This window comes from Peromyscus leucopus, chromosome 6, assembly GCF_004664715.2.
Source record: "Peromyscus leucopus breed LL Stock chromosome 6, UCI_PerLeu_2.1, whole genome shotgun sequence".
In the NCBI taxonomy this organism is placed as follows: Eukaryota; Metazoa; Chordata; class Mammalia; order Rodentia; family Cricetidae; genus Peromyscus; species Peromyscus leucopus.
Genome location: NC_051068.1, coordinates 18,138,554 through 18,160,652, shown reverse-complemented (window position 1 = coordinate 18,160,652; position 22,099 = coordinate 18,138,554). Strand labels below are relative to the sequence as shown.

Sequence of the window (22,099 nt, the reverse complement as noted above, 5' to 3'; positions counted from 1 at the left end):
ATAATACAATGCTTATGATCTGGCATAATGCTTAAGTGCAAACTGGTCACCACTGCAATCTACAGACATTTTACAACTCAAACTACTGTGCTTTGCCCCCGTTTTAGGGCTATAGTTTGCAGGTAGTTTTAAAAAACATCTCTTGAAAGCCACAGGTCGGATGCTGTGAAGTTATACATAAATAAACCCTATGCTAGATACTTTTATGCCAGCTTGACACAAGCTAAAGTTATCTGAGAGGAGGGAACCTCAATTAAGAAAATATCTCCATAAGACCGGTTTGTAGGCAAGTCATGAAGAGCAAGCCAGTAAGCAGTACTCCTCCATGGCTTCTACATCAGCTCCTGCCTCCAGGTTCCTGCCCTGCTTGAGTTCTTGTTCTGGCTTCCTTTGATGATGAACGGTGATTTGAAAAAGTAAAGCAAATAAACCCTTTCTTCCCTAATTTTCTTTTTCATCAATGGTATTTCATCGCAGTAATAGAAACCCTAACTAAGACAAACCCTGAGATAGGCACAGCAGTTACACTGACCTAAAGCACAGATAGGAACTATAACGCCTACAGAGCCCACAAGACAGGGAGCAGATTCAAAAAACCATTTGTTCATTTGGGATTAGTTATATGCTCAATATACAGATTTTGGGGAACAATCATCCCAAATAAGACTAGCAAACAAAATTTTTTAAATTCAATCTGACATTCTGAGATCTTTTCAGTTTCTAAAAAGCACTACAGAGTTCCAAAACAACAACAAAAAAAACAAAACCAAACCAAAATAAAACAAAACCACATATACTAAAATGGTATCTAATAATTCTACTTTTCTCTTTCAGTTTACTAAGAATATTATGAAAAAATATCAAAAAAAGAATTTTTCTGATTAAAAAAAAAGAAAGAAAAAACATCTATCTAGATTATTACAATTAGTTCTTTTTAATAACAAAATTTTCTTTTTTAAAAAGCCCTATATATGATGTTCTCTGTTCTATGAGCAAGAACTAGAAATTAAAAGAAAAAAAAAAAAAACCAAAGGAGATGAAGTAATTCCAAATTTGGGACCTAAAACTTACTTTCCATTCTGTACAGAATATAAGTATGGGATAGTTAAATGCCTCACTGTAGAAGTACTTTCTCTTCCTTATAATGTCAAATTGCTGTACTATTCAAAGGAACATGTTCTATTTTAGAAAATTTCACATTTACAAATGCCAAAGAAATAGAAATATTTTGAAGCCTACCTGTAGTATCAAGACCTCTAAGTTGCCCATGGACTCGATGAATATTTAACTTGGCAGCAATTTCTTTGCCTTTCTCTGCTCCAGCATTTGACCTAAGTGACCCAGATGACTGAGGCTGCATCTTGCTGGCATGAACATATCTATCAAAATTTGACATTTTACTAGGGTCTACATTATTTGAAGTCTCTTCAACCACACCTCTTAATGAAAACAGAAAAAATACACAATAGTTAACATTTAAACAATGCAGTCCAATAAAAACATTTAAGTTGTTTAAAAGGAAACACTGTCTAAAGTAAACCAATATTAATAACATTACCTAAGTGTTTCTTGAAAATAATTATGAACAATTAAGGTAATTAGGGCTTTTCAAATCCAACAATCATGGCTTAAATTATTAAAATTTTTTTACCTGTTCATACGAACTTGCGTAGCAATTCTGTCAAAACACAAAGCCACCAAGGAAACATGAGTCACACTTCTGTTAGGAACTGTGGCTGGAGATTCTTCCACTGAGGCTTGTAACAAGCATAAGTTAACCTAACACACAAATGTCACAGATTTCAGCATTGAAAAGTTAAAAGGTGCACTTTATACCTAAATCACAAATAAAAATGAAAAAAACCTACTAATAAGAGTATATAGATATATCTGAGGGTAATGAAGGAGAAACTTAAAGTTCTCAAAGCAGTCATAATTCCTGCCAAAGAAATGCCCACTAGTGCAATAGCGGCAAGAATGTTATCAATGCTTTCTGACTGGATTGAAGGCCTGATCAAGACAGAATTCATACCTGGAATTGTTAACTGGGCCAAGAACCAGTGGCTGGGTAGGTCACAGAATCTGGGGAAAACCTACTAATATTGTTCTGCTAAGTGAACACAGTATTAATGTTTTTCCTAAGTATATCTTTATACTCATACATTAGTGCATCTCAACACTCATTAAAGAAGCTGTTTCTCTCTCTTCCTTTTTGACTAGTTGAGAGTTTTGATCATATTCTTCCTCTTCCCCAACTTTTTCCAGAACCATTCTTTCCTTCCCTAACTACCCAATTTTGTGCCTTTTTTTAGATCCTTCAAGACCAATCTGTGCTGCCCAAATACTAGTGGATAAATATTCTCCCACTGAGTGTGGTCAACTACACTTTAAAGAAAAATTCAGAGACATTTCTTTTTGTAGTAGATGGCAATAAAGAAACTCACAATTTGTCAACATGTAGAGAATAAGAGTGCTCATTCAGAAATAAAATATCTGTATCTTACTCTCATTCCCAAGTCTTAGGAATCAATGAGGGAAAAAGAGCCCAAAATGGTGGATAACTGCTGTGAAACTATGTTTTCTAGATATAACCAGACACTGCACACAACTAACAAAGGATATGACTTCATGGACAAGATTCACACAAGACCAAGTCAACCCTAGCATTTATGATACTGGCAGGTACTCTGCACACTATTGGAGAAAGGCAATCATCACTATCTCTAGGCAACCTACAACAACGATATGCCTGCAGGATGAACTGCTGCAATAGTGGCACAAATGTTATGGGAGTAACCAACCACTTTCTGATTGCATTTAAAGCCCACTCCATGAGATAGAACCCATACCTGACAATGTAAAAAGGACCAAGAACCTGAGACTAGAAAAGGACTAGTCATGTGACTATGGGAAAAAACTACTATTATTCTGCTAAAGGAACACAGCAATAAAATAGCTCCTAATGACAAACTGCTATGCCCACAAATTGGAGCTTCAAAAAGAAAATGATTCCTAATGACATATTGCTATATCCATAGGTCAGAGCCACTTAATCCCTCTCAGAGAAGCTTTTTTTTGTAGTTGATGGTGATTAACACAGAAACCTGAAAAACTGGACAATATGTAAAGAGTCAAGAGACTTTGGAGCACAAGGTCCTAAATGGGATATCTTCAATGACCCCTTCTCCTCAAGGATCAAGGTTCTTTTTTTTTTTTTTTTTTTTTTTTTTGTTTTTTCGAGACAGGGTTTCTCTGTGTAGCTTTGCGCCTTTCCTGGAGCTCACTTGGTAGTCCAGGCTGGCCTCGAACTCACAGAGATCCGCCTGCCTCTGCCTCCCAAGTGCTGGGATTAAAGGCATGCGCCACCACGCCCGGCTAAGGATCAAGGTTCTATGTGAAGGAGGAGGTGGAAAGATTGTAAGAGCCAGGGGTGATTGATGGTTGACTCCAAGGAAACATGGTCTTCCAGACACAACAAGACTGATAGACATATGAACTCACAGTGGCACCATGTACAAAAAAGACCCATACAAGTTAAAGCAGATGTGGTCCTAACATTGAGAGGGGGAAGTGGACATGAGCTCCCACCTGTAACTAAAAAGCTATCTGCAACTGATATCCACTGGCAAAGGAAAAATTGGTTTTCTCCAATGGAGTTTCACTGGGTATGTTAACCACATTTTAGGTCAGTCTCCATGCCCAGTAGTTGGCCAACACAAAATGAACTCAATGGTGTGTTTATGGACTTTTTGACTCATTTTGCTTTGGGATAGGCATTTTTTGACTTTTTGGACTTTGCTTGTTTATTTCCATTTTTTTTTCTTTTTACATGTTTCTTTCTTTATATCTTAAAGAGAGAGAAGAAAAAAAGGACATAAAATTGGGTAATTAGGGTGGTGGGAGTAATCTGGGATAAATTGGGGAAGTGAAAAAAAAGTGATCAAAATATATGTATGAAAAAGATTTTTCCAATAAAAAAATAATACTAAGAAACAACAACAACAAAACAAATCAAACTAGTCAAAATTCCAGCATAAATAAATGCTCACCAAAGTCCTAATCCTATCTGAGGGGCTCTAGTTAATTGACGGGTGCATTGGGAATTAGTTTTCTTCAGGAATGTAGCCCCTGATTGCCAAGCACACACTGGCAGAACTAACTCTTGACTCAGTGGGTTTAGAAAAAAAGAGTACAACACATGAAACTGGGAGGGAAAAGTGGTAGTGAGGGATAGGGGAGGAGTTTACGGGAGGGAATTGGGGAGGACTTGATCAAAACACACTATATGCATGCAGGAAATTCTCAAAACAACAAAAAAGGCACAATTAAACTTTTATTGGATGATATGAAACATTTTAATAAATATTTACTAATAGTCTGCTGTAGTGAGCTACTTATAATAAATGTACATTAAATCATCAACAGAATGGAATATATCTTTTGATATTGCAAACTGTTCACTAACATTCCCTTTGGTGACTGTAAAGGGTAAAACTAAATATGCTCTCCTATATCAGGAAAATGTTTCTGAAAAGTTTAACATTACCTTTGGTATGCTCACATTAGCCTGTAGACCTTTAATTGTCACATTATCTTGCTTCGTTGTGACATTTGTCTGAATTTGTCCGTGGTTAGTTGTTCCTATCACAGGATGCTCAGTTTTTGGTCCTCGAACATCTTGCTTAGGGGACAACTGAAAGGATTGAGTGGAATTATTCTCCAGACATTTCATAAGTTCTGTATCAGCCACACCACCATGTGTATTCACTGTAGTGTTACCCCTCCCCAAGTCTACATGACATCAACTATCCTAACACTCAACCTTGAAATTCAAGCAAAAGCTGGCAAATAGACCAGCTTGCCAGTCTGAAAAAGTACTATATACTAAAATGAAATCCGCCTCTAGAAAAAGATGGTAATAGTATACTTTTATAAGATGTTATTATTATTATTATTAATTTTATTATTAATTATTAATCCAAGACTCTACAGTCTTGAAGGCTGACTTCATTTCTGACAATTGACTCCTTACTGGCTGGGAATAATTCAAATTTCCTTTTTTCATACTGCTCTACTCTAACTACCTGAATGTAGCAAATGAAAGGTCAACTTAGGATAAGTTAATAACTGGCTTACCAGAAAGACTCAGGCTTCTTTTCACCTCTACTTTGGTACTAATCTAAATGTGATACAGATAAACTTGAAAAATCAAAAGAGCACTAGACTATGGCCGCTAAGCAACTGTGCCACAGGAAAGGGAATTACTCAATTCACTGAGATAAACAAGAATCAACATAAAAATAAAAGGAAGTTAAAAATATGTATACCATTGGTTCTTAAAGACTAAAATAGTAATTCTAAAGGATGTTCATTATAGGGCTGGAGAAACGCTCAGCATTTAAAAGTATATACTGCTCTTTCAGAGTACCATAAATTTAAAATAAAATAAATCTTAAAGTTGTTTTCATCACTTAAGGACAAGCTTGTTAGAAAGGGCTTGGAACTAAGCTACTTTCAAAATAAAAGAAAAAAATGAAGCTATGATTTTTAAGTAGTACTACTTAATCCACAGTAGTTATTTGTGCTAGATTTCAATTTAACTTATTGATAAAATTTTGATACATTTGAGTTTTTCAAGTTTGGATGTTCTTACACATGGTGAATACTCAACTTGCTATGCCCATTGAACCAAAAACTTCTTACGTTTTCTGAGAAGGTAGTCTTGCTATTCTGGACTGCTTCTCTAAGGACTTTAGTGTGAAGATCATCTACAATTGTAGCGGGTGCCGGGTACTAGCACGGTGAACCATAGCTTCAATATATCTAATGAAAAAAAAAGGAAAATGAAAAATTAAATTTTCAATTAATACTATGACCTTACCATCATCTCAATATTTACAGTTCTTCAATACTGAAATGAAAAATCCTAAATTACATCTTTAGAAACTCTACAGGGAAAACATTACTGAAATTACCTACTATCACCCCCAAAACCCTGAGATTGGGCAGAACATTTGTCCCCACCACAAACGAATAATGTTCAACATTTTCTACAGACTTCCACCTTACATTGATAACTGAATCTTTGTTTTTTAATTTATTTTTACCTGATACATAAAAACATTAGGATTGTACATACTAACAAGGTACCATGTAGATATTATGAATGTCATTTATTTAAGTTGAAAACTTTGAAAACCCTTTCTTCTGTGCACATCAGAGCTTCTAACTGTAACTCAGTACCAGTCGATCAACATTCCTCTGCCTTTTCTCTATCCGACTCTTGCTGGACTCTGGGAATCATTATTCTACCATTAAAATTCTGAGACCAAACTGTTTCAGATTCCATAAGAAGTGATTCATGTACAACTTACCTGTGCCTTGCTTATTTGACTTAACCTACTGACTGACCTTCAGTTCCATCTATATTGTCACTAATTACAGGATTAATTGTCATATGTCTAAACGGTATTCCACCATGTAAATGTATCCAATTTTGTCAGTTGGTGGACAAGGGTCATTTCCATTTCTTAGTTACTGTAAATAGTGCTGGTGCATGTAGACGGAAGATGTTTTTTCAATATACTACTTTCATTTTCTTTGCATATATACCCATTAATAAGGTTGCTGAAATATAGTAGTTATATCTTTTGTTTTGTGAAGAAACTCAATATGGGGCTGTATTAACTTACATTACTATAGACAATACACAACAGTCCCTTTCCCTTTTTATAATGGTCATTCTTGATGGGGTGAGGTAATATATCGCTATAGTTTTAATTGGCATTTCCCCAGTGATTAATAACTTTTTCATATACCTGTTAGCATTTGTACATCAATAATGAGAAATGTCTACTTATGTCTGTTTATTTTTAATTGGATTGTTTATCTGCTAATAGATTTTTGGCATTCCTAATATAGTTTAAATATCCACCCTTTGTCAAATGTTTGGTTTACAAATATTTTCTCCCATCCTGTAAACTATGTCTTGTGTCTGCTAAAAATTTTAATTTGTTGGAATACCATTTATCTATTCTAGTTATTTTTTGCTGCTATGATTTTACATCGCTACCCCATCCCTCCAAAAAAATGAAGAATTCTTGTACATTTTAATGTCCTGAAGTGTCTCCACTGTCCATTTTGTGTGTGTGCGTGTAGCAGTTTAACATTGCAGGTATTCTACTTAAGTTGTTAATACATTCTGAGTTGACATTTTTGTTTTCTGAGACAGGACCTTGCTTTGGAGCTACCCAGGTTGACATCAAGCTCAGGTCTCTCCTTCAGCCTCCCAAGTGCTAGGCATAAAGACATGTGCCATCATATCTGGATTTTAAGTTGATTTTTAAACGAGTAAGTCTTTAGAATCTCCTAAAGACAATTTCCTATATTCTTCATTAGTATGATTCCTTACAAGAATCTTGACAGTTTATCAGAAAAAACTATGCACCCAGTAAAGGATTAGTTTCATGAAAACTGGCCCTCATTGAGTCTTTTCTGAACTTCTTCATTTTCTACAAAATTTGCATTCCATTTTGTTTCACTCTGGCTTCTTATGTCAATTTTATCTCCTTCAATAGATTACATATACCTTGCAGGACAGAATAACTATTTATCTCTTCAATTAGCTAGGAAGAATATGAAATAATTACTTCCCAAGTATTTGATCATTTTATGCTTGTTAGTACAAATATAAAAGACAAAATATAACTATTATAACATTATAATATATTTAGTTTGAAAAAGTAACATGACCTCTTTAAAATCTATTGTCTAATTCTACTCAAAACAACTAGTTAATAAACTCTTAAATGAACACTCTTTCACATTTACTTATGTCATGTAAAACATGTTACTTTATAAAGAAGTAGTTATATTTTTAGACAAAGTTAATACCTGTCTAAGGCTTCAGCCACCAGTGGAGTCAGAACAACATCAACAGTTCCTTTCACTTCAACAATGGCTGTTGTCTTGGTCTGAGCAACAGGCTGGTCCAGGGTCCACTCTTCTGTTAATGTTTCATCATCTGTATTATCAACTATTTTCTTGTCTAATGGAGTATATGGTGTGCTATATAGTTTAATCAGAAAAGCATTTATTTAAAAAACTATAAACAAGAATAGTAAGGTACAACTTCCTTAAAGTAACTAAACATTTAAACTACAATTATTTCAGTGAAAAAAATCTCATGGAGACTAATACTTCAAGTCTAAACACTTTTCAAAACCAGTTTTCAAATGAGGTATTAAAATGCAATTTGGTCAAACATGTCAATTATATTACATAACAAAAAATATTTTTCATGTATTTATTTACTTGATAAGCCCATCTTAAAATGTGCAAACACGTTTATCTACTCCTACAAAAAATTATTTGGGGTAATTTATTCTTAACATAGTGCCTAAAATCAAGTACAAAATGGTTATTACTCAGAATAAACCCTATGAATCCCATAATCAATAAGGACTATGACTCTGAACTTTAAAAATGCAATTTTAAGGCACCTCTAACCTAGATGCTTTGAAGACAGAGGCAAGAAGATTCTTTTAGCTCCAGAATTCAAAGTCAAGCCTGGCAACATAGTAAGATCTTATATCTAAAAAATAAAAAAATAAGAGTGTAAATTCTTACTTTGAAGTTGATCCTGAAAGTTGCATCCCTCTGTCTAGCAAAGAATTAGCAGTGAGTCCCTGTTTGATGACCTAGAATAGGATAAAATATTGTTTATGGTCTAAAATTTTTATTATTTCTTATTGTTATGATAAACAATATTTGTGAATACCCAAAGTAACCTTGCTATTATGATCTTAATACATTCAATATAAATATTTAACAGAAAATATTCAATGGGTAACCATGCTTTATTCAAGTAAGTGACAAAGTTGGGAGGGTGAAATGAGAGTAAGACATGACTGAAACAGGAATTTCAAATGTCTTTCTTCCATGAGTTCTTTTTCACACTGAGTTAGTTTTTCTGAAGCTGATTTCAGTCTCCTCCTAGTATAACCACAAAGAAGCATCAACTATATACATGAAAGCCTAGATGACCATTGCCTTTGCCTGTAATCCAGAGGTCCTAGGTCTGATTCTCATCCTCAATGACGACTCCTTCTTCAACTTTCAGTTAAATACTATACCCTGGGCTGGGGAATATGGTTCTGTGGGTAAAGTGCTTGTTGCATAAACACGATGACCTGAGTTTGTATCTCTAGCACCCATGTAAAAAGACGGGCATGAAATCAGGTGCTTATAACCCTAATAATGAGTGTAGTGCAAGATAGGCAGATCCTGGGAGTTCAATGGCCAACTATTCTATCCAAAAAAGCAATCTCCAAGTTCAGTGAAACTTCCACCATCAAAAATAAGATGGAGAGTAATGTAATACACACACACACACACACACACACACACACACACACACAAACACACTCTAGAAAAAGATTCCCAAACACTGTTCATTAAGTCTATAAACTTTATATATCTTAATGTTTAACATGATAAAACTTTGTCTTATTCATTGTTTTAAAGATAAGAATTCCCATACTGGCTATTATCACTAAATACATTCTGAAATGTTTTTGGCTTTTCTAAAGTCATTTACAGAAACCACATTCACATTAAATTATAATAGTTCAATCATTAACTGAGTTGAATTTGATATGCTAGAAACAGTTATGGACTAATAGAAAGAAAATTATTTATTCAAAATAATTCCAATATCTTTTTATTTTTAATTATGTGTATACCAGTGACTGTGGGTATGTGTACATGAGTACAGGTGACTATGGAGGCCAAGAAAGACCTGAATCCACAAGAGCTGGAATTACAGGTGGTTGTAAGCCAACCATGGGTAATGAAAAGGGAACTCCAGTCCTCTAGAAAAACATTATGTGCTCTTAACCACTAAACCATCTCTCTAGCCTCCATCTTATTTTTAAGACACAGGAAACCTGAACTCACAAAGGAGATTTGATCCTAAACTTAGGAGTCCTGAAAATGTAGATTAAGCTACATGCTACTTTACTACAGTAACACAATGAAACCTTAAGCCATCTTCAATTTGTTTAAATTTGTAATACTCAGGAATAACCCTGTAACCTAATTGTTGTACTTGGAGTCATATACAATACAGTCTCTATTTCAGAAAGATAGCTAAAATGACTCAGTAGTTCAGAAAACAACTTAAAAAAGTTTTACTATATAAGTATGTTAGTGGAAAATAATGATTTGATTTATACCTTAAATGTTGGAACAGAGAGCTGTTCAAATGATGAAGAGCTTTCTTCACTGGTTGGAGTATCTAGGTCAAGGGGGCGATGCAATGAGGACTTGGAGGTTCTTTTGTTGGTAGGATGCTTAACTGACCAGTTAATTACCTGAAACTGAGTAAGGTAAGTCTGATAGCAACTCATCACAGGCTGTTGAGAGGTGATCTGCTCAGTCTCTACTGTTTTCTCACCTTCCACAATGTACAGGTGTTCTATAACTTCATCTTCACCACCTAATGCAGAAACAAAGGATGCCTGGGAAGGATGAGTTTTGAATGGGAGAGTCCGGGGATCTGTAATGCTTTCTCCATGGACAGTAAGGGGTCCTTCTACACTGTGATATATGGAACCCCTACTGTAGTCAATCTGTTGCATTTGCTTTTTCTTCTTTTTTCTACCGGGATAAGTTCCAGGGCCTTCATCACTGCTAATAGGCTCAAACTCTTCAGCTGCAGAGAAGTAGGCTTCACTATCAGCCATTGACATGCTGGAATCCATTGACCGATACTGATGAAATGAATTAGAGTCAGCTGATGGTGTGTATGGGAATGAACCAAAACTTCTCCTCTGTTTTGGTGAGTCTAGTACATTTTCATCACTTCGAGAGACATCACTACTAAACTGGACTCCAACTGTAACAGGCTGTTTGTCTCCATAAAAAGCAGCAGTGAGACTCTTAGTACTACCAAGTCGGGTGGAACACACAGAGGCTTGCCGCTTCAAAGGAGATCTGAGAGGAGACTGTCCTACTGACTTGTCTTGGGTGTTAGGAGAGACAGGACTGGTTCCTGAAATTTCTGTAGGAATACTAAAACAGAGAGGAAAACTGTTTCTATTTTCAGCACATCACATAATTTAAACATAAAGTACTTATAAAATCATTTTAGTAATTTGATTTTTTTTTCTTTTTTGGTTTTTCGAGACAGGGTTTCTCTGCGTAGTTTTGCGCCTTTCCTGGAGCTCAGTTGGTAGCCCAGGCTGGCCTCGAACTCACAGCGATCCGCCTGGCTCTGCCTCCCGAGTGCTGGGATTAAAGGCGTGCGCCACCACTGCCCGGCCGATATTTTTAAAATAAAAGAAAACTGGACTTTTACAATATAATGTTGATTCAAAATAGCAAAACAATACATGAGTTCATATTCCCCATAAAGCTAAAAAAAAAAAAAAAAAAAAAAAAACCACAAAACAATGCCCAACCATCTTAAACATCAAAAAAATTTAAAGAAATTCAGGAACACTAGCACATTTATATGGTTTTTTTTTTCTTTCCACATCTTCTAAAAGCTCATCCAGCAATATACACTTGCAGTGTTTGACTAAGGACAAGTGAAGGACTGAGGGCTAGAGAGATGGCTCAGGGGTTAAGAACGCTTACTGCTCTTACAGAGGACCCAGCACCCACTTGGCAGCTAACAACTGCCTGTAACTCAAGTTTCAGAGGATTTGGTATCCTTTTCTGGACTTCAGGGGCTACTACACAGATCTGGTACACAAAAACTCACACAGGCAAACACACACACACACACACACCTGTCCACTTTATCATCTCTGTTCCTCTAGAGCAGTAGTTTTCAACCTGTGGGTTGCAAACCTCTGGAAAACCTCTATCTCCAAAAATATTTACATTATGATCCATAACAGTGCAAAATTATAGTTATGAAGTGGCATTTTGCAGTTAAGGGTCACTACAACATGAAGAACTGTATTAAAGGGTCACAACATTAGAAAGGTTGAGAAACACTGCTCTAAAGAACTATACGAAAACAATCATTTTAATGACACTGGATTGAAGATCTTTGTGTACCTTGGCTGGAGGAACAAAAGTTTTGACTGTAGTTTTTACATTTGAAAGACGTTAGCTACAGTCATATTAAGCTAAGTAGCTACTGAAACTGGCTAGAGAAATTGTATAGAATGATTGGAGAAAGGATCAGAACATAATTCAGAGGAATGCCACCACTCAACAAATGCCAGGCTGTAGGAAGAGGAAAAGGAAAGAAAGCAAAGTGGAGCCTGGTGATGGAGACAGAAGATACAGAGAAGAAGGTGGGAGCAAACTGTGAAAAGGGTCACATCTTGTCAAGCAAGGGTAATTCAAAAGAAGGGAGTATTCAACTGTTAATATGTTAAGAAGACCAAAAAAATGTTCAACAAAGTAAGATAGTATATGAAAGTAACAAAAATTAACTGAGTGGTAGAATACATATATCCATTATAAATATATCTTTGTATTTTCTAATATCTGCAAAGATTATATTAATTTTATTTGGAAAGACAAATTGATATATAAATATATGTTCAGGTTCAAGGAATAAATCTAAAATGAAGGAGTGGAAAGAAATTTCTTGTGCTACTATTTTAAGGAATTACAATTCAGTTACCATCAAGTTTCTAAGTCTAACTGAATACTGACCTTGCTTGACCATCATCTCTTTTGGTACCATGTAAGAAATCTTTCTGAACCAAGTGGTCATCAGCAACAGAAGAGGGGCTTTCCTTCTCACCAGCCAGTAATGGCTGCGCAGCACTGGAGCTGCTATTCTCCTCTGAGGAAGAGGATGAACTGTGAGACCGTAAGGGCACCTGAAGACTAAGGTGCTGAGTTTTTCTCTCTACTTCTATTCCCACTGATTTGTTTTCCCATTCTTTCCTCTTCATACCATTCACATTACCTAAACAAATAAAATGTGGGTTAAGTGACTGTAAACGTTTTGAAGTAATATATGAAAAATATGGCAATTTAATATAACTACATTAAAAGTATTGTCCTTTGTTTAAAAGCACAAGTATTTAACTTCACATAGTAACATGTTACACTCTACAAAGAGTTGTCTACAAAATTCTAGATCCACACTCTATAATATGTAAACTTTTGCTTTTTCTTCTTTAATCTTTCATTTAAAGATTTTGAAGACTAGGGTAGATCAGTAGCAGAAACTGTGCTCAGGATATGGAAACCAGCAGTTTTGATCCCCAGCATGTATGTGCATGTGTGCACACTTATGCACACAATTCATATTTAACAGACAAATTTAATATACAAGCATTATGTATTTCATTTAAATTCATTTGTTTTAAACATTTTCCATATTTGCTGTAAAAATTGAATAGCAGCAGAGATTGTATCATCTTCTATTCACTAATATATTTCCAGTGTCTAGAACAACCTTAAACACAAAGCAATAAATGGATGTATAAATAATGAATTCACAGCTAGAGTATATCAGCCCTATGTCAAAGTTTCGTAAGAGCCCTTTAATGTGCTACGAAAATTAAGGAGCAAGCACTTACAGATAAAAGGATAGCTCTTTAGTTGCCCAGAGCCCCTATAGTATAAAATTTGCTCAATTTCCCCTTTCAACCACCCATTCCTGAACTACTCAAGAAAAGGGACCTCTGCTGATAAACAGAAAACATACTCTCTAAGAGAATACAGTTCCAGGTGAAATTCAAGGAGGGCAAAGATAGTGCAAACTAGTATAGACACTATGGAAATCAGTACAGCAGTTCCTCAGAAAATTGGGAATTGATCTACCTCAAGACGCAACTATACCACTCCTGGGCATATATACCCAAAGGACACTCCATCCTACCACAAGGACACTTGTTCAACCACGTTGAAAGCAGCTTTATTCATAATAGCCAGAAACTAGAAAAAAAAAACAAAAAACAAAAAACAAACCTAGATGTCCCTCAACCAAAGAACAGATAAAAAAGACGAGGGACATTTACGCAATGGAGTATTACTCAGCTGTTAAAAACAATGACATCATAAAGTTTGCAGACAAATGAAAGGAACTAGAAAGATCATCCTGAGTGAAGCAACTCAGACCCAGAAAGACAAACATGGTATATACTCATTTTTATGTGGACATTAGCTGTTAAGTAATGTAAAATCATGCTATAACCCAGAGAGGTTAAGTAACAAGGAGGATTCAAGAGGGGACATATGGATCTCCCTGGCAAGGGGAAATAGAACAGATTTTGTGAGTAGACTGGATACAGGTGGGGATGGGCACAGGAGGGGTAGGGTGGGGAGTGGGAGAGATAGAGGGAGAGTGTACTGGGAGAGATGACTGGAACTGGGGGGGGGGGTTGATGTAGAAACCTAGTTCAATGGAAACTTCCTGGAATCTATGATAGTGACCCTAGCGAAGTCTCCTAGTAATGGAAGCTATGGACCCTGAACTGGCCATTTTTTATAACCAGGCAAGGCTCCTTGCAGTAGGATTAGAACATCAACACAGCCACAAAACCTTTGATCTATAATCTTTCCTGCCTGCAAGACTGCTGGGGCAATGGGGCACAGAACTGTGGGAGTGGCCAACTCATAACTGACCTAACTTGTAGCTAGCCCACACCATGAGAGGAAGCCCATGCCTGACATTGCCAGCTGACAATAAACCAAAGGCAGGACAGTCAAGAGACCCAGGATAAAACCAAACACAACTAGGGGGTGGGGGAAGACAGAAAAAAAAAAATCAATGGAATGATTACTACTACTGATAGTCTGCTTTATTCATATATTGGTGCCTAGCCAAATTATCATCAGAGAGGAGTCATCCAGCAACTGCTGAGAGCAGATTCAGAGACCCACAGCCAAACACTAAGCTGAGCCAGGGGAAAGCCTCAGAAGAGGAGGAGGAAGGATTGTAGGAGTCAGAGGAGTCAAGGACACTACAAGAACACAAACCACTGAGTCAACTAAGCAGAGCTTATAGAGCTCACAAATACTAAAGCGACAAATATGGACCCTGTGTGAGTCTGAGCTAGGTCCTCTGCATATATGTCATGTTTGTGTAGCTTGGTGTTCTTGTGAGACTCCTAAAAAATGGGACTCATGGGTGTCTCTGACTCTACTGCCTGTGCTTGGGACCCTTTTCCTCCTAGGGCCTCATCCAGCTGTGATATGAGAGTTTGTGCCCAGTCTTATTGTATATTGTTAGGCCATGTTTGGTGGGTATTCCAGGGAGGGCTGCTCACTCCCCCCTCCTCTCTTTCTTGGAGGAACTGATCTGGGGGAAGGGAGATATGAGGAGGGACTGGGAAGATTAGAGGAGGGAAACTGAGTCGGGCTATAATGTATAGGAATAAAGGTTAAAAAAAAGATTTATGGATTAACAAAGCAAAATAGTACATTGAAAATCAAACGAAAACCAAGTTTGACTCATTTCCACATGACAGACACTAAGTGAATCCTTAATTCTACCAGTATAAACTTGTTTATTCCATCTTGACACTACACATCTACACTTAGATCCAGGAAGACTCAACAGTCAGAAACCACATACTGTAGGCACTAATTGTGATCTCCCTTACAAATGAATCCTGGGTAATTTAGTATCTATAACCTGCTCTCAGGAATCCCAAAGGAGATTAAACGCTGTAAAAATTATAATTAACTTTGCCCTTGATCTGTTTACATTAGAAATTGCTATTTTTGCCCCTCTTTGCCCCATGTTTAAATTTCCCATACACAGTCTTCCTTGAGTTTGTGATGATTAGGTTTTAATCTGCAAGTCAGAAAATCAAGCAGTCCTCATTGTTAGTGCCAACTTTAAGATAGCGGAAAGAACATCAAAGCATCTTTAGTGACCTGGATTCCAACTTCTATTCAGCCATACAGTTGGCAGCTGTATGATTTGATACAACTTAGTCTCAAAAAATCCTTCATTTTCTACCCTGTAGAGCAGGGATAAACCAGGTATGTTGGCACAAAAAAAGCTTATAACCTTAGAGGCAGGAGAATTGTGATTTTTGAGGCCAACTATATACAAATAGCATGTTTCAAAAGTACTAAATGAATGTTCGTCAAGCACATGATAGCTTGAGGAAGAAATGAGAATAATGTCAGGGTTAACACTCAGAAATAAACATTATTCACTTAGAAGGTTACAAGAAGACAGCCATATGCTAATATCCATTTTATTTTCTAAATCCCAAGAAATTTAAGTTACTTGTAAGTTTTATATGATAGTAACATTCCTGAAATAAAATGTCCCTAAATAACAAATACATGTTTGCATTACCATTAAACAAGGATTTAGCATGGCAGCCTACCTGTCTCCTTCAAAAGCTTCTATGTACAGAAAAATCAATCTGATAAAAACTCTTAAAACTACTTTTATTTTAAAAATATACCAAAAACAAAAACAAAAAAACCTAAGTCTTTTTAAAATAGCCCTAAGAGGAAAATACTAAATATTGGATATTGGTAAAATATCAAGATTTTTTTTTATATTTCATATCTATGTAATGTGGCACCTTTAAGCAGTAAAGATTAAACTTAACTGTAGAAATGTAGAACTAAGACGCCCGAAAGAAAACTCATCTGGAGTTCTTTGGAGAAAGGACACCATGAAATCTAAATCTAGCATATCAAAAAGTCACAGTTGCACTGCTCAAGCCAACCCAGTTCATCTATAATACCATCCCAAATACACTCAGAGAAAGTAAGATGTCTCTCTTGACATGTTCAATTTTACTGGTAAGAAAAATATCTTGGAAAATTAGTTGGTAAGATAGAGCATTCATGAAATGTTACTGGTGATAAGTTATTCTGTAAAAGTAAACTAAAATGAGCTTCAGAGAAATGGTATATATGAAGACAGGCTTAGACTAAGCTTTGCAGGGAAAGCTGCCAATTATCAACAGTAGGAAGTCTGAATAGTACACCTAGTTTGACCACATGTCACCACCCTCAAAAAAAAAAAAAAAAAAAGAAATACTACATTTACCTGGCTTTAAGTTAGTTGCAAAATGAATATAGATTATTTTAAGGCCTATCTCTAACACTACTCAAAAGAATCAATTATCTTGAATAAAGTAACAACATTTCTCTCAGAATGGCACAGGGACAGAGGGAAGAGATTAGCTCCAGACATATGACACATTTTTATTACCATCTACAGTTTTAGGGATTTCTTTAGTAATGATCCACTCTCCAGGCTGTAGCAAAGACTGGCCATAATACATATCAGATTCCGCACTTATGCTTGAAAATGCAGAGCTACTGGAAGGTGTCAGCTCTTCAAGTTTGAAAAAATCTAGGCCAGTTACTGTACCACCAAAGAATCTGCAACCACCAAGACAGCCACACTTGTTTCTGCACCTCTTATTCTTCAAGGTATCATCTGGCCACAAAAACCACAACCTAAACAGAACCCAAAATAAAACAAACAAAAACAACATAGAAGAAAACTCATTAAAAAGATTGTTAAACAGTAGACAATCAAGAATAACTCAATTGTTAATATATATATATATATATATCAAAATCAAAGTAAATACAATCAACCATTTAATATTGCAGTATATCTATTTAATCAGTTCACCTTTAAAAAAAAAAAACACAGCTGTACCACAGCAAGGAAGATGAAAATAAGTAATAATAATAATGGGCTCTGGCAATTGTTTGAAAAGGTATAATCATTCCTTAAAAGCTAATAAACCCAGGTGTAGCCGTTCTTACTCCTCCCTCAAGTTTCGAAGGCCTGCCAGAAGACTTTTCTGTAGTACATAATGGTGTGATGCTTTCTAGGGGTGATGAATTAGAACCACAGAGCTAAGAGAAAGAGTAGTGTCTCATAAAATATTATCTGGAAATCATAATTTAAATTGTATTGATCTTAAAATACATAGTATAGACTTAGAAAACATAAAAAATAATAGTGTTATTTTCAAAACCACACCATCACTACAGTGATATATTTGATATATTTACTTATAAGTATCAGATCTTAATGCATTAACCAAAGTACAGGAACACAATCACAGTAAATCTTTATTTAAAATGTTTTTAATCCACTCCAACTGTAGAATTTCCTCTAAAATTATCAAGTAATTTTCAATGAAAGCCGATACCATCACTCTTAAAAGACTTTCACCTACCTTTTAGTTCTGGCGTCATGAGTTTCCAAGAAATGTCTTTGAGCCTCATGTTTAGAGTGATGATCAGCAGCTAAGGCAATATCAACTGTTATAAGACCTAAGTTGGCTGACCCAGCTTCTAGCCAGTAGGCTCTCCGTAGCACTGCTGGTTGAAGTCCAATTCTGCAGTTATTTAATTGTTCAATATACTGTCTCACTTGAAAGTCCTGAATTGCAGCACTTATTCCTTCCCCAACTGACTGATTGTGGAGGTTACAGTTTGCAACCCGAATTGCACCCATCTAAAGTTCAATTAGAAAATGAAACAAAGCTGTAATTTCAGTATTTTTAAGCATCTTAGCAAAAACTACAAAACACGTGACTATTTGAAATAAAAGATAGGCGGAAGAAACAAAAAGAAAGAATAAGGGAGAAAAGGGGAAATTAGCAAAGGAAAAGTACAACTCAATAATATATGAAAAGTAGACATTCAATAAAAAATAAACAGGAAGGGTCAATGAGGTGGTTCAAATGGGTAAGGGAGCTCATCACCAATCATAACCATCTAAGTTGGATCCCTACAACCAAATGGTAGATGGAAAGAACTAAATCCTACAAGTTGTCCTCTGATTTTCAATATAAGCACCTAGGTACTCAACAGATATGTACACTCTAGCACACACACTAAATAATAAAATGTAAGAACAATGCTGTTTAAAGCAGGGTTGGCAAGATTGGCAAAGTAGGGGGAAGAAACACATGCTGGCAGGCCTGGAGTTGGATCCCAGAAACCCTGTGGTCAAAGAAGAGAACACCTCTTGCTAGTTTTCCTCTGACCTCCACACGTAGCATTTATAACCCCCCCCACACACACACATCTAACTAGGTTAAGTGATTTCTAAAGAGCAGATGCACATAAAGGAACATAACTACAAAGGAACAAGAGATGTTCGAGTACTGGGAGTATTAAGTAATGAAACCCCAGGAACACAGCAGGGCATGATTTAAAAAAAATAAAGCAGAGGGGGTACGCAAATGCTTTCAGAAGGCAAAGAGAAAATATATATGGGTAAAACCAATAGATATTCAAAACAAACTTTTTATAATTATTATTTATTGAGTGAGTGAGTGAGTGAGTGAGAGAAGGGGAGAGGGAGAGAGGGAGGGAAGGAGACAAGAGGGAGAAAGGGAAGGAGGGAGGGAGGGAGGTGAGTGAGGACACACTACTACCTCGTGTTGTGAAATACATGTGGAAGTCAGAAGACAACTTTCTGAAGTTGGTTCTCTCCTTCCACCTGTTGAGGCAGGATTTCCTGTTTCTGCTACCACTCTGAAAATTCTAACGGGCTTGCAAGTGTCCAGGCAGTTCTCCTGTCTCTGCCGCCTACCTTACCATAGTAGTACTGAGAGTATAGATGTGTGCCATGGCGTCCAGCTTTTTAAGTGACTCACAGTATTATCCTTTTTAAAAATTACTATACCATGGGCATAACTGCAACCCGTTATTTGAATCAATGTTATAGTAATTCATAGTAAGAAAGTGGTAGACATACTAACAGAAACAATACTTCAAAAGAACATACAGCAAACAGCATGAATAGTCTATGAGATGACACAGTACAAATGTTTCAAGATATGGAGACTTTATTTAGCAAAAAGAAAAAGAATTACTCTGGCTAGGATATAAACAAATGGTTACCTTTATATTTGTAGCACAACCATGTTCCACAATATAAATATCAGCTCCATCTACTGCTAAACGAGTCATGGTATATTTTAAATCATCTGATGGTGGACAAGGCCCAGGAATACAACTCAACTAAAATAAAAAAGGATAATCCAACTATTAATTCATTATTTTGACACTTAAGCAATTCTCATTATTTAAGTAAAATTCTTCTTACATGCTCATTTTTTACTCAATTAAGCTTCATTCTTTTATAACGATAACTGAAATAATCAGAAATCAAATTAACCAACTAGAAACTCAGCCTTATGTAACCATGTACCAATTTCAAAAGTGGCAAATCTCACAATCTTTCTCTGACTACATTATACATATGTATATACTATATATAGCATATATATTGTATATATAATACTTATTATTGAGACTAAAAATATGTCAGAGTAAATTGATGAAGTAAACACATCACAAGCTTAATATAAAGCTGCACAGCATTTTACAGGTATAGGATTTCCTTAGGAAAATAACATGCACAGGCTCACATGTCACATATGCATGTTTTCCTACCATATATGGGTAAATAAACTATGAATATTTTCATACTTAGGATAATACAGACAAACCGAAGAGCATATGAAGAACACTAGTGGCACAGCCACAAGAAGAAATAGTTGCTTTTCAGGGCAATCAATGCCCTACACTAATGGATTTCCTCTAGGAAAAATTAGAAGGAAGGGCTTTCAAGATGGCTCAGCAGGGAAGAGCACTTGCCAATGCAAGCCTCCTGACATAAATTCACTCTCCAGAACTCACATTAAGGTAGAAAGAGAGAAACCGACTCCACAAAGTCATCCTCTAACTACTACATAAGTACTGAGGCACATGAGCACCCATGTACATGTATCAAATACACATACATACAATAATAATAAACTGTATACAATAGAGCTAAGCAAAACAACATGAAGTGACAAAAGGAGCAGATCAGTAGTTGTGTAAGGCAAGAGCTGACTAAAATAAGAAAACAAATTTTCCAAGGTATAAAATGTTCTGTATCTGCACTGGTGCTAATGGCTACACACATGTATACAGCATTTGTAAAACTTACATTGCACAACTTAAAAAGAGCAAATGTATCACATGTAAATTATGCCTCAATAAGCCTGACTAACAAAAACTTTAACAACAACACAAACATTTTGCTGTTTGATTTTTGTGGGGGCACTGATGCCTTTTTAACATAAACTTTTAGTGATGTAACAAATACAATTTGCATGGCAAAAGAACATAAAGGGAGGCACTATTAGGAAAAGAAAGATTCAGCTGTTAACATCTTATCTGCCACAAAACTATGGTTTGAAAATTGCCATAATTTCTGTTTTCTAAAGTGTGCATACTTCCAAAACAGGGTACAAATGGCCCTCTAAAACCTACACAGGGCATGGAGTGACAGTAACACTGTGCATTTCACTGGCTACGTAAACAGTCTGTAGAGGCTCCCGTCTATACTCTATGACCCTTTGTAGAGGTGCTAAAATAACCCTAACTGAAGGTAGCTCTATATTCTGAACAGAACATACAATCTGTGGAGTCACAAATCTGACAAATGCCAATACTAAAAGTAAGTTTCAGGATGGTGTGTGAATCAAGTTACACAAGGCATTAACTTGGCCTTATTGCTTCCATTTCTAAATCTATATATGCACAGCTAAACTACAAATGGATAGGATCATAGTGCAGTAAGATAGGAATTTTAACAGTAAAAATGCAAAGTAATACAAAACTCTTATAATTTCTGTATTTATGAACTGTTTTCATGTGGCCTCATTTTAGATATAACTAAGTAACTGGCTAAGAATTTACAAAATCATTCACTGAAATTAATGAGCTATTAACTTCATGGTTATGTTCATTTGATTTAAAACTAAGCCTCAAACTTTCATTTTTAAAAGGCATGAATGGATAATAACATCACCAGTATGCTTGTTAACATACCTTGGATTCACAGAGCCGACGATCAATTCCATGCTGGCATATTATCACTGACTTTGGTCTTTCCAGTTCATACTCCCGACATACCACATGAAAAACAAACGTCTGCCCCCATTCTAAGAGACATGCCAACTATAAATAACAGGTGACAATACTATTAGCATTCTAAAGAAGTGTTCAGTATTCAAAAGCTTATAAAGTCTAACATGACCTGAAAGAACTCAAAATTGTATAACTGCTACTTAATAAATACTGGTTAGCCAATAATTTTCTATCTTGATATTAT

At 35.8% G+C, this 22,099-nt stretch overlaps 1 protein-coding gene across 1 annotated transcript in view; it reads right to left on the bottom strand.

The window, feature by feature from the left end:
• Window positions 1-22,099, bottom strand: part of Kiaa1109 (KIAA1109 ortholog) — a 176,058-nt gene that overhangs the window by 93,860 nt on the left and 60,099 nt on the right. Inside the window, 13 exon segments of the mRNA XM_037206553.1 lie at window positions 1,240-1,439; window positions 1,652-1,779; window positions 4,547-4,693; window positions 5,704-5,780; window positions 5,783-5,823; window positions 7,894-8,067; window positions 8,629-8,699; window positions 10,236-11,073; window positions 12,679-12,937; window positions 17,168-17,418; window positions 18,156-18,436; window positions 19,834-19,953; window positions 21,817-21,945. Coding sequence (XP_037062448.1) covers window positions 1,240-1,439; window positions 1,652-1,779; window positions 4,547-4,693; window positions 5,704-5,780; window positions 5,783-5,823; window positions 7,894-8,067; window positions 8,629-8,699; window positions 10,236-11,073; window positions 12,679-12,937; window positions 17,168-17,418; window positions 18,156-18,436; window positions 19,834-19,953; window positions 21,817-21,945 — 2,716 coding nt within the window.